General features: G+C 37.8%; 1 protein-coding gene across 2 annotated transcripts in view; it reads left to right on the top strand.

Moving 5' to 3' along the window:
• LOC122840936 (guanine nucleotide-binding protein G(olf) subunit alpha) overlaps positions 1–12,429 on the top strand; it is a 73,389-nt gene that overhangs the window by 23,442 nt on the left and 37,518 nt on the right. For both annotated transcript variants that reach the window (XM_044133737.1, XM_044133738.1), the window contains exons 3-4: positions 2,012–2,066; positions 2,214–2,333. In XM_044133737.1, the coding sequence (XP_043989672.1) occupies positions 2,012–2,066; positions 2,214–2,333 (175 nt within the window). The remainder of the gene's footprint in view (positions 1–2,011; positions 2,067–2,213; positions 2,334–12,429) is intronic.

The following is a 12,429-nucleotide window of genomic DNA, read 5'->3' as shown; positions in this document are numbered from 1 at the left end:
TGTGTTCAATTTACTCAAGACTTTTAGATCAGTCTTACCTAAAATCTTACCTAAACAACTCTAAACTAAATTAAACTGTACCTAATTTAGCTGACAGTTGATTCAGGGATTGATCAACTCAATTGCCCCAACTATATATTATATAATAAACTGAGTATGATTTTTAATGGCTGTCGGTACCAATAGTTGTTGCAGCTTAATAAAATGTAATATGGCGTACTAACATTTAGAAAGACAAAGCAGTCTTGCAAAATGAGATTGTGGTAAGTAAGAGTACCTCCAACAGACTGAATATTTTATTACCAAGCAAAGTGTGAAATCTTTAAATGACAACAAACAATTCAAACTGCAGTACTATTAATGTAATTCCCCTAACTTAGAAGTGAGTGTATCATTAAAACCTCTACATGTTGTATTAGTTTCTTTTTCTAGCCTGAGCTGACACTGGTGCACACACAGTGGTGCTAACATAGCTTAGCGGCAGTGGCTAGCCTAAAAGTAAATGACAGATTTTCAAAGTAGAAGAAGGGTATTCTGATTTGTGTGCAAGAATAAGAACATTAGCATTTTTAAAGCCCTTTAAAACAGATTGTTTTTCACAGGGACGGCTAAAAGTGTACAGACCTGCAAGTCTGCTTACAAATGTAGCTATTTTCTTATTTTACGCATTCGTAACGACACAATCTCTAATGTTTGTTTCTGTAAATAATGCATGCTAATGTCAGCTACAGAATGGATAAAACATTAATATGCCATATGTTTACATACTATTGCTGTAGCTAATGATTGTTTTAGTAATCGATTATTCTGACGATTAATCGGATAAGAAAATGGACACATTCTACAGATTTTTCATTTGATCACTTAAGCCATCTTTATACAATGTTAGGATTGGATTAGGATCAAATCACTCTTCAGTGATTATTCAAGCTGGTCATTCTTTTAGTTTTATACATTATAATCCATTGATTCAACAGGTCATGGAAGTGAAGTTACTTCCGGTATAAGCTCTAATCATGTAATATACATGTAAATTTTATTCCGAGACGTACAAGGAAGTGAACTTTGAGTTAAACTTTAATGAATGGTTTGTGTTTGTACGCGGCTTGACAAAGCAATTTTAACCAAAAACAGACTCTCAGATAGACATTTCTGATTGTGGATTGTATGATTTATTTGTCTTTCTTTTACTGGAACGTATAATAACAACAAATTTATAACAGTTTTTGTGTTTTTAAGCTGCTGATAGAGCCCAGTTTCATTTTTAGGAGCAGCACATGCCTGACTTGTGTAGTTTTGGGCTAAAAGAGGAACATTGTTGGCCATTTTTACCATGATTTTGAATGAAGCGCAGAATAATAAGACTGAAAACCATCCTCTAAAACCATTTCCTGATTTTAGAGGAAATGTTCTGTCCATAAACCTTCCATCCTGTGGTGTTTCCTTCTGCTTCTCTTTCTTCCATGTGTCTTTGCTTCCAAACTGTAATTTTCATCTTTCCTCACATATTTTTCCTTCCTTGTGTCCTCACTTCCTTTGTTCCTTGTGTCTTTCCTTAATTTAATCCTTTCTGGTGTCCTTCTGTGCTTCCTTCCTTCTTTATCCTTACTTTCTTTCATCTTTCTTTTGTTAATTGTCTAACTTTTTTAAATTTTAATTGTATCTTTCCTTCCTTGAAGATAACCAGGTCTTTCCTTCCTTCCTTCCTTCCTTCTTTCCTTCCTCCCTCCCTCCCTCTCTGCCTTCCTTCCTTCCTTCCTTCCTTCCTTCCTTCCTTTCTTCCTTCCTTCCTTCCTTCCTTCCTTCCTTCCTAAAACCATTTGGATAAATTTCTTAGCTACATTTAGCTTTTACATTTAAATCAAAATGATAAACTGAATTTCAGTCTGTGAACGTCTGAAGCCTTTATGAAAAGTGTGTGGGATTCCTCTGTGTGTGTTTTATTTATTTATTTATTTATTTAATTTTTTTGGTCTTCACTTCCTCATCAGTGTGTCTTGTCTCTACGCAGAGAAAAGAAACAGAAAATACAGGACATTCGGAAAAACGTGAAGGATGCCATAGTGGTGAGTTTTCCGCTGAGTGTTTGTTGTTGCATCCCATTTTACTGATTATTATACCGGCTTTTTAGCATCCCCCCTCTCCTCCTCCTCCTGTATTCATCCTGCTTAGTGCCTTTTCTGTTTTTTTTGTCTCCCATTTCTGGTTTATAGACTATAGTGTCTGCGATGAGCACTTTAATACCCCCAGTCCCAATAGCCAACCCAGAGAACCAGTTTAGGATCGAATACATCAAAAGCATAGCACCACTCTCAGACTTTGACTATCCACAGGTAAGTGCCTTCTCTTTTTAAAACTTCCTATGAATGTGTTTTTGCTTGTGTGCTGAGTATGCGTGTGTTTTTAATCTCCCTCCCCCCCAACGCGTGCTTACGTGGGCGTTAGATGGCATGTGATATAATGGGTTTGGTGTTTCAGCGGCGAGGTATGTCGGACAGCGGCGATGCGGGAGATAACACTCATGGCGCTTTTAGCTGCAAATTTTGCTGCTTCCTTCATCCCTTCACACATTTCCAAAGAAGCCGCGGCCGTTTGCCTTAAAGCGGATGAAAACGGGAACCTGTCGGGCGGCTCGGTTCCCTGTTAACTGTGTGGATTTGAATGCACACGGGATTCTTCTGTGTGTGTGATCAGCCATTCAATAGCACGAGGTCATGTGTTGGAAATGTAGGTAATGTTTTACATAATTCTGAAAGTGTTCCTTGTTTGACACTGGCCACGCAGTGCCACAGAACAGGAATGACGAATTGATAAAGAGCTATAGTTAGATTTTTACTGTAACCGAACGGAAGTGTGAACGGTTAATCTGTAGTCCGGCTGTTGGTCTGCACTTCGGAGAACCGGCTCGATAGTTCACAAGCACAAAATCTCACCAAGTATTTTTGTTCTAGATAGTAGTGAAAATATCTTAATTCACTTTAAATATGACAAAAAAAAGACTTATAAGTAACATTTAAGCAAGATTTAGTGTAGGGGTGTCCAATGTGTGGCCCGGGGGCCATTTCTGGCCCTCGGTTGAATTTTGTGTGACAAATCAAGACTGGCACAAAGATGGCCTTCCAACACCTTTTGTAATTTTTTAAATTATGTCTTCTTAAACTGAAAATGTTCAGGAAAACACACATAATTATTCTTTGGTTACTCATTTTTTTTATCTGATAAAAACACATAGCGAGTTTTTTTACTCAAAAACAGACTTATATGACATTTGGCAAAAAAAGAGAGGAGAGTTATTATAATATTATTATTATTATTTTGGTTACTGGGAATAAACTACTAACAATTAATTATTTTCCAACCTTTGGCAAAATTCAGAAGGAATTTAATATATTTTTTCCTAATTATATTGCTACAAATCAGTTATATTTAAATTATGCACACTTTTTTAGGTGCCTTTTAGCAGAAATAAAACAAGTCTTTATTAGTTAGGGATTAGAGGTTTGAATTGGCTCAGCTCTGATTGGTAAAAATTAGGATGCATCGATTTATCAGGAGGCCGATTTTCTTAATTTTGGGAAATCAGTGATTGGCTGATACTTACATATGAAGTCGATCCTATCCACCAATCTTATTTACCTCAGCAAAGGTCTAAAAATCAGACACTGTCCTCTTCTGCTCTCCTGTGAAGAAGACCGGCCCACCCAGTCATGTCTGTTAATAATCAGCTCACTTTTGCCAACTCAGCAACTTTCTTGCTACATTTAACAATATTTCAGATAAAAAAAATAAATAAATTGGCATCAGTCAAAATCAAAATCGGCAGGTCAGGCCTTTTAAAGATGGGTAAACTGTGATTGGCCAGAAAACTGCGATTGTGTGTTTCTGTGAAAAGTATCTGCACCCTTCCTTTTTTTCTTTTGTGTATCAGAGTGGATGAACTGAGTAAATGCAAAAAAATAAATAATTTCACAGGGAAGTAAAGTTATTCAAATGACAAAGTTTGCTAAAACTGCTGGTGAGTTTTTGTTTTGACGCAGTCATACTGGAACTCTTTTAGTAAGAATGGCTTTGAATGGCCTTGATTGGACTTGGACTAGACCACTCCGTTTTTTTGGTTTAAACTCCTCTTAACCTGACAGTTGGACATTTTCCTTTAGGATTTTCTCACAGGTAGTTTAATTCATAGACTTCAAGTCTTCCAGGTTCTGAAACAGCGAAGCAGCTGCAGACATTCATACTAGATATTTTTATGTTAGTCTTAACAGGATGCATACATTTCAAATAGTTTTCTTTTATCTGCACCATTCGCAGAATATTGTTATGTTTTTTTCCTATAAGTGTGACGGACCTTTATTTTCTCTTTTTGGTCGGCGCTAGTTTTAACCTTGAAAGTCTCTCACTGATGCCATTTTGCCCGGTCTCCATGTCGTTGAGTCATGAACTCTGACCTGTACTGATGCATGTTGGTGCTTTAGTGCGTCAGATGTTGTTCTGGGTTCTTTTGTGACCTTCTGAATGAGGCTTCGTCTCGCTTTTGGAGTAAATTTGGTAGATTGGCTGCACCTGAGAAGGTTCCTTACTGCTCTGTGCATCTCCGTGGCTTCATAACTGTTTCCAGACTGACAGATGTCAAAGACTGATCTTATATCTTAGATCTTATTATTATTGAACATTTTTTGGATCCTTCAGCCTACTTTGTTTTGTCAGATGGATTTTTTTTAGTGATTTCTCGATTCCACATGCAGGCCTGAGAGAGGCTACTGAAATAGAAAAATGTGTTTTCTCTGACAGGTATTTCTTGATTTGATAAGGACTGCAATTACAATTAAAAACCTGGAAGGGGCAAGCATTTTTATTTTATGTTTTGCTATTCTTTAATTTTTTTAAAAATCAGATGAAGGCTAGCAACATCTGCTTTGATTCAAAAATGGAGATTATCTTGTAATTAAATTATTTTCTGATGCATTTCAAATGATTAAAACTGACATACTACATATTTTAGTATCAGTCCAAAACCAAGTAAATACGGGGCCAGTATTGCCAATACTGAAACCAATACTTATTATTTAAGTATGATATATCATCTGACTTGATCTCTAAGGGAGAGCCCAGCCACCCTACGGAGAAAACCCATTTCGGCTGCTTGTATCCGCGATCTCGTTCTTTCGGTCATGACCCAAAGCTCATGACCATAGATGAGGGTGGGAACGTTGATCGACCGGTAAATCGAGAGCTTCGCTTTTTGGCTCAGCTCTCTCTTCACCACGACGGACCTGTACAGCGCCCACTTGACGGCAGACGTTGCGCCAATCCGCCTGTCGATCTCCTGCTCCTTTCTTCCCCCATTTATGAACAAGATCCCGAGATATTTGAACTCCTCCACTTGGGGCAGGACACCCTCCACCCCCCGGCATTGAGTGAAAACTGTTGGTAAAATAGGACTGTGCCACCAGTTTGGTGCTATTTTAGATATTTAAAACAAAAAACTAAGCAATAATTATAGATAATTGTATATGAGATGCTTATATTGTGATACATTTTTCAGCCATATCGTCCAGCCTTAGTGTTGATCAGACTCTTATACCAACTTAGTATCTATTATCGATATTTCGAACCCACCTAGAAACTAGATGTATATTGCATATAGTAAGTGCTGTGCTCTCCCTCCCCCACCTGTTGCTGTGTTACTTACTCCATGTCCTGCAGTTATTTTTATTTTAAATGGTATTTTAAAGTCGTACCTTCCTCACACGTTAACCACAACGTTTCCCCTTCAAGCAGCTTTATTTAACGTTGCGTCTTACAAACCAGTTGGGTGTCAGGTTGTGTGAGGGGCCCCGGGGCCGCAGGAGAGGCGGCGTTGGGTTCCCGTCCCAAAAGCGAACAACATGTCTCTGTTTGAAGCGCCTGAACTTGTCATCAGTCTCTGGCTTCACTTGTGCCGTCAGTGTCGCCACCACATTGTCGCGCAGCGCCACCAGGCATGATATCCGGTGTCCCGGCCCGGCCAATCGGAGAGCCGGGGCTTTCATCTGGTGGCGCCGTTTTGAAACGTGGAAGCGCGTCTTGGTGGGAAAATACTGCACGGGTGATGTCATGTTTTGTGATAAGAAAGAGAAGAAGACAATAACTTGGGTGTCACTGAAATGAAATTTGTCTTTTTGCCAAACAGCCAAGTAGTTAGAACTAAATGTACTCTTATGATAAATATAGAAAGTAGGAAATGCAGTTTGCTGCAGTTTGCTTTTTAGATACGCAATGGAGTTACAATTTTGTGAATTGGATTGAAATGGTTGATCAATGTTAGTGTGATCAGTTGTATCTCATTCTAATTAGATATTTATTGTCTTAAGATTTGATCATTTTTACATTTCCTTCATGTTTAAAGGAGAATAGCTTGAAGTATGAATTTGTGTCATAATGGAGGCAGGATCACCCAACTGGATCCATTATGCCTTGGTGGTAAACCAATTTGGTCAATTAATTGATTTTTCTGTTTTTGAGTATTTAATTTTTGGAAAATCTGGATTTTTTTCCCAATGCCCCACTTTGGAAACCCAAGAACTGCCATCTTGCTTTAAAAATATGCTTCACAGGTTCTTTTTTTCTGACTTTGAATTCAAGTTGACTCAGAAGAAATTATTTTTAGTTTTTTAAGATATTTTCTGTAATTTGTATTTTTTAAGACAAAAAAGATATTGTAAATTGAATTTAGTACAAAAAATATTTTGTTTTTCTGCCCACTCCTACCATCCATCCAACTAGTTTCCAAAAATGCATTACACTATTCACAGTTTCAAAATATTTGTTTTAAAAAAAAAATTTTATTGCAAAAAGTGAAAAAAGTAGCAAAACAAAAATATTTTAAGGAACACTTGTGGTTAAAATTGAATTGGATTTTGTGTTGGAAGCGAACGTTGTGATTGGTTTTATGAGCAGGTTTGTTCGCCCCGCTGCCGGTTCATAACCATTATTTAGGACCCACTCATTGCTATTTGTTTGGTTCTATTTGTATTATTTTTATAACTTCAGTTTGTTTGACATTAGATGGGTTATTTACTTGGTTACTTATTTCACATCCCTCTTTGTAACTTGCCAATTCTGGTTTTAGAAATGGTTCTGAAGGTATTTATAGCACCATCCAATCCAAAGAACAGACTAATCGGCAAAAAACCTTTATTTTTATATATTCTCATTTGCAAGTATGACCTTACTTTGTGATAACTCCTGGCTGGTGCACGTTGAGCCCCCATATAGAGGATATAAGGATCAGCGAAACGTCGCCCTCTCGGATATAAATTTACCCCTGGTTGGTACAAAATGCGCCACAATTTACTAAAACTGCAATAGGGCGAAGCGGCCCTCACCCACAGCATTTAGTTGAACAGAAAGGTTGAGCCAGTTTTTCTGTGTGGAAACACTCTGGACTCTGAAATAATAATGTGCAGAATTTGCTACTTTGGATTTAAATGTGGAGAAATTTGTCAGCTACAAATGATTATACATGAACCTACGTACATATATATGTGATCTTTCAGTAAGATATTCAAATCCAAATAAAAAAAAACTTTATTAATCCCAAAGGGAAATTAAATGGAATATATGGAAAAATTGGTTGCTCAAAATAGCTTGGTGCTTTTTGTTATTAGATGTGACAATTATTCATTTACATTTTCATATTATATACCTATATATTTATGTTATATATATTTATGATTTATTTAAGATCGTGTTAAAAAACATTTACATATTGTTTTTGTTTGTCTGTATTTCAATATATGATACATTTGGATAAATACTTTCTTACACTTTATTGTAGGTAGAAATGTTCAAGTTTCAAGATAACTTCTCATTCTTTGAAAGCAATAAAGGTATTATTTTTCCAAACTCAATAAATAATTGTTTTAAATGATCAAAATTCAATTTTCCATTAATAAACCTGCCCCAGTTTTAAAAGTGTCACCCCAATAAAAGCAGTGGTGGTTCTCCTTTAGTTTCATCTTTGTTTTTATTGTAAGCAGGTGTAAAGTGTAGGAGGAGCCGGCAGTGCGCAGCAACAGGTGGGGGATGGGAGCACATTGCTACTCTGTGTTCGTTTAGCGAATGCCGCAACAAAAATGTAACAAAAATGTAACAAAAATGTAACAAAAATGTAACAATACTTCTAAAACGTAACATCAATACAGTGCTGGGCTGATCTGTCGATTATATTTTGGATTACTGATTATTAATTGTATTGCTAAAGTTACTAATAGGAGTTTTTTTATGTGAACCAGGTGAATACGCTTTTTAAAAAGAAATCTTACATGCAAATGTAAATATTTTTGTTTAATATTGGCTTAATTACTACTCTGAGTGTTGGTCCTTCATCAGTATGCCATTTTTGAGTTTATATACTCCAGTTAATTAATTGATTACTAAATTAGTTGACAATTATTCCAATAATCGATTCGTTAATATGATTAATCGTTTCATCCCTAATTTGATGCAACATTTTAGTTGTTTTTAAATAATGACTTTTTTATGTTTGGGTATTCTGATGCAACTTGACTTCTCTTTAAACTTTAAACAACCTAACGAATAACATTATTTTTGTTATATTTTCTAGTGGCCATTTATTTAGTGTTTCAGGCAGGAAAGGGGCAGTGAAAGGGAAGGGGGAAACCATGCACCAAAGGTCATGAGGTCAGGAGTCAAACCCGAGGCCGCTTGCTTTACTGCTACGCCAGGCGCCGCCTATGACGTTAAACTTTAACTGTCTTGGGGGCGTGCTGTGGTGGCGTAGGGGATAGCGCGACCCACGTTTGGAGGCCTTTAGTCCTCGACGCGGCGGTCGCGGGTTCGATTCCCGGACCTGCCGACATTTGCCGCATGTCTTCCCCCCTTTCTCTCCTCCTTTCCCGTCAGCCTCTTGTTATATAAGGGACACTAGAGCCCGCAAAAAGACCCCCTGGTGGGGAAAAAAAAACCAAAAACTTTAACGGTCTTAAAACTGTCACTTTTAAAATGTTGGTCTTGCTTAATACCAGAAACATTTTCTGTAGCCTACTTATATTCTGCTGTAGTCATGAGTTGTCATAGCGGGTACAAAATGTCCCATGTCGGATAACTCCCGTTCATACTCTTAAAAGTTTTTTTATTATATTTTGGATGTTGGCTTTTAAAATAACCCAAAATGTCATTTAATTCTTTTTTGACATTTTGCTTGTTTAATCGCAGAAAAAGCAGAAAAAAAAGCTGCGTTTATTTCACAGTTTTGAAGTGTTGAAGTTAAAGGTTTGGTGCTACCTGAGGACCTTAAGTTTTCCGTTTCTTCTATCTTTAAAGCCGAAACAGAAAGCACGGATGCAAACGGTCGTCTATGCAAATGGAAACAAATGCCTCTGCTGTAGCAACATTAGCCACTCGACAGTGTCTTTCAAATGAACTGAAGCAAATTCAAATGAGCCTTGGCCTCTTGATTTGCACTGTGGTGTTTTCCTCTTTCACACTTGTTGACTAGCACTAATGTTTCTGTTTAAAACAGGTGTGGCTCTATAGCAGAAAATGGTTCAAAAACTGCTAATCTAAGTAACTACTAGAGCCACGATTAGCCTCAGAGTATATTTTCTTCCTAAAAGTTGAGTCAAGATTGTTGGATTGTTGGTAAGCATCATTATTTTTGTGTCCAGGAAGTTTTATCTCTCTTGTTGAACACTTGGCATGTATTTAAAACCCTCATATTATAAGATAAAAAACCCTTTTACAGTCCTGGCTCTCCTTGTATGATAGCCCAGGAAATTAAGGTCTTTTTGCATACAATGATCATGATCTGACACAGATCTACCGTTCAACTAGGCTACTACAAAATCTTGTTACATGAAATCTCGCGATATTACAAATCCACAACATTTCTTTGGCAAGGTGTTTCGAAAACTGTGACCCAGTTGCTGGCAGCATGTGACCGTCTGGGGGAAGTAAATTTAAGCAATAATAAAAAAGGTTCCTGAATTTGTAGGTGTGTATACCAAGGCTTTAATAACATTTGTCATTATTTTAAAGTTTGTTTACTGAGATTACAGAAAAGTGCTGGATTTTATTTAGTTGTACATTCAAAAATAATGCTGTTAAGCTTCTTCCTTGCTTGCCAGAAAGACAAATTTGGATGTTTGGAAATATTTCTGTTTATAGAAAAACGTTGATAATTATAGTATGCAAACTAAAGGAGTGTCCCACATCTTTCCTATAAAGACAATACTGTCTTGAAACTACATTTACCAAGCTGGTTTACAGATAGCATCTATCTGTAAACCAGCTAATATACAGCTATTATATTTATGCTGTTAATATAAGGGCACAAAATGTTATATCCCTGGCTTGTATTTGGTTCGGTTTGATTTACTTTATTGAACGTAGTGTAAAAAATGTTTTGTCTTGACTTGTACTTAACGTCACTGCAAAATCCTAAAATCTTACCAGGTGTTTTTGGTCTAGATTCTAGTTCAAATATCTTAGTAAACTTGAAATAAGACAAAACAAAATTACAAAAAACTTTTAAGCAAGAAATGAAAGCTTGTTTTAAGTCAGTAGTTTCTTAATATTGATTGCCAGATAATTTCACCTATGATAAGACATTTTCCCATCTTGTAAGTGAAATAATCTGCCAATAGGACTAGTACTTTTTCAATCAATATTAAGGAAGTTTTGTGTTATTTCCAGTATACAAAGATATTTGCATTAGAAACTAGACCAAACACACTTGGTAAGAGTTTGTGTTTTTGCAGTGCTGGGTTGTATTTGTGCACCTCTGCTTTTTAAGTCCAGTAAACGGTGGCGAGCTTAAGTCATTTTTTGAAAAAAGGCGTTGACTTTTGCTGAATGCAGAAAGTAAGGCGAAGGAATGCTCGATTTCCCCTGTAGGAGAAGTTCCCCTTCGGACTGTTTTGATAAGTCAAATGAGATGTAGGCCATTTTGTCCTGTCTCAGCCCTGACCTATATGATTCAGTTGACATTATATCACGGACTGTACTTGAGTAAACTCAGTCTGTGCAGAGAGTCTGCTCCCGTGGAATGGAGGCAGATTGGGAAGATGTGAAACAGTTAAAGAAACAAAAAAACTTGGGTTATAGCAGCAAATTCCCTCCTGGTCTCTTTCTGTGTTATCAGTTCCTCTGTAGGGCACTGCAGCACACACTGCATTTATTGAAAAGCCCAGTGTCACACGCTTCTGAGGAAAAGAGCCCTAAGGATCACCCCCCCACCCTCCTCATCCTCACTCCATCAAGCCCAAAACATCCTAGGCCTTTGAGCCCCTGTAAGAAAAAAAAAATCCTAATCTCAAGTTTAGCTAATATTAGTAGAAGTGGTTTGAAGACTGACTGAGTGCAGAAAACCCAGCTTCACACTCTTCACACCCTGAGAGTGAGGGTTACTTGAGCTTATTGTGCGACTCTGTACGAGATCAGTGGAGTTTCTCCACGTTGAACTTAATCACCGGATCCGCCGAGAGGAGATCTCCCGGAGCATGTGATCATTTATCAAGCTGCTCCTCTCCGCTCCTCTCTCTGGTTCGCGGCTACTCCCCCTCCCCTGTAGGAGCGTAGAGCCAGTGCTGAGTGCAGAGAGTCATGTGGCGGTGCCAGGGTAGAGGAGGAGCCCATCCAGTCTGAAAGACATGTTCACAGGAGCCGGTAAAGGCTGAGCGCCCAATGGTCCCTGCACAGGGCAAGCAGAGAGTCCTGGGAAATGTCTTAGAGTCATGGATGGGATGAGACCACCCCCTCCCCTTCCCCTTCCCCATAATGCTCCTCTTTGTCCAGGAACAGGAAGTGAGCTGGAGAAGGCATCATTCTGATAGATGCCTTCTTAATGTCAAGAATAGGTCACTGTATGTATATTTTAAATGACATTAAGCATCAGAAACGTTTGAATCTCCAGGCTTTCTTCCATCTGAACCAGGGCTGGACGAAATGGACTTAGAGTTTTATTACGATTATTTTGTACTACTATACTTTGTAATAGTTCTCATGTGATGTCACACTTCTGTGAACTTTGTAACTGACAGCCATCTTGGCAGGCAGTTGCTATGGAGTTGCTGTGACAACAACAAACAAGCCACAAGCTTAAAACTAGCTCTCACTAATCGTGCGCTCACACCAAAAGCGTTACACGCATCAGAAATGCGTCCCAAGCTTCAAGTTCAAAGCTTGTGCACCTTGAATGTAGACGCTTGACATTTTGCTCTTCACCTAACATTTCCTGCGTCTGGTTTACGTTCAAAGTAAGTACTGTGATAAAGGAATAAATGGCCCTTGGATTTATCTTGTGCGGCCCCCAACTGCAATTCAAGAATGATGAAAATTTAGCCCATCCAGTACAGGTGGTTTAAGCAGATGGAGACTTTTTATTTGTTATCAGGGTAAAATTAAGGTAAATGTGAAGTACAGCAC

Source organism: Gambusia affinis, linkage group LG12 (assembly GCF_019740435.1).
Source record: "Gambusia affinis linkage group LG12, SWU_Gaff_1.0, whole genome shotgun sequence".
Taxonomy (NCBI): domain Eukaryota; kingdom Metazoa; phylum Chordata; class Actinopteri; order Cyprinodontiformes; family Poeciliidae; genus Gambusia; species Gambusia affinis.
The sequence above is the reverse complement of the archived record's forward strand: the minus strand, read 5'-3'. Positions and strand labels throughout refer to the sequence as shown.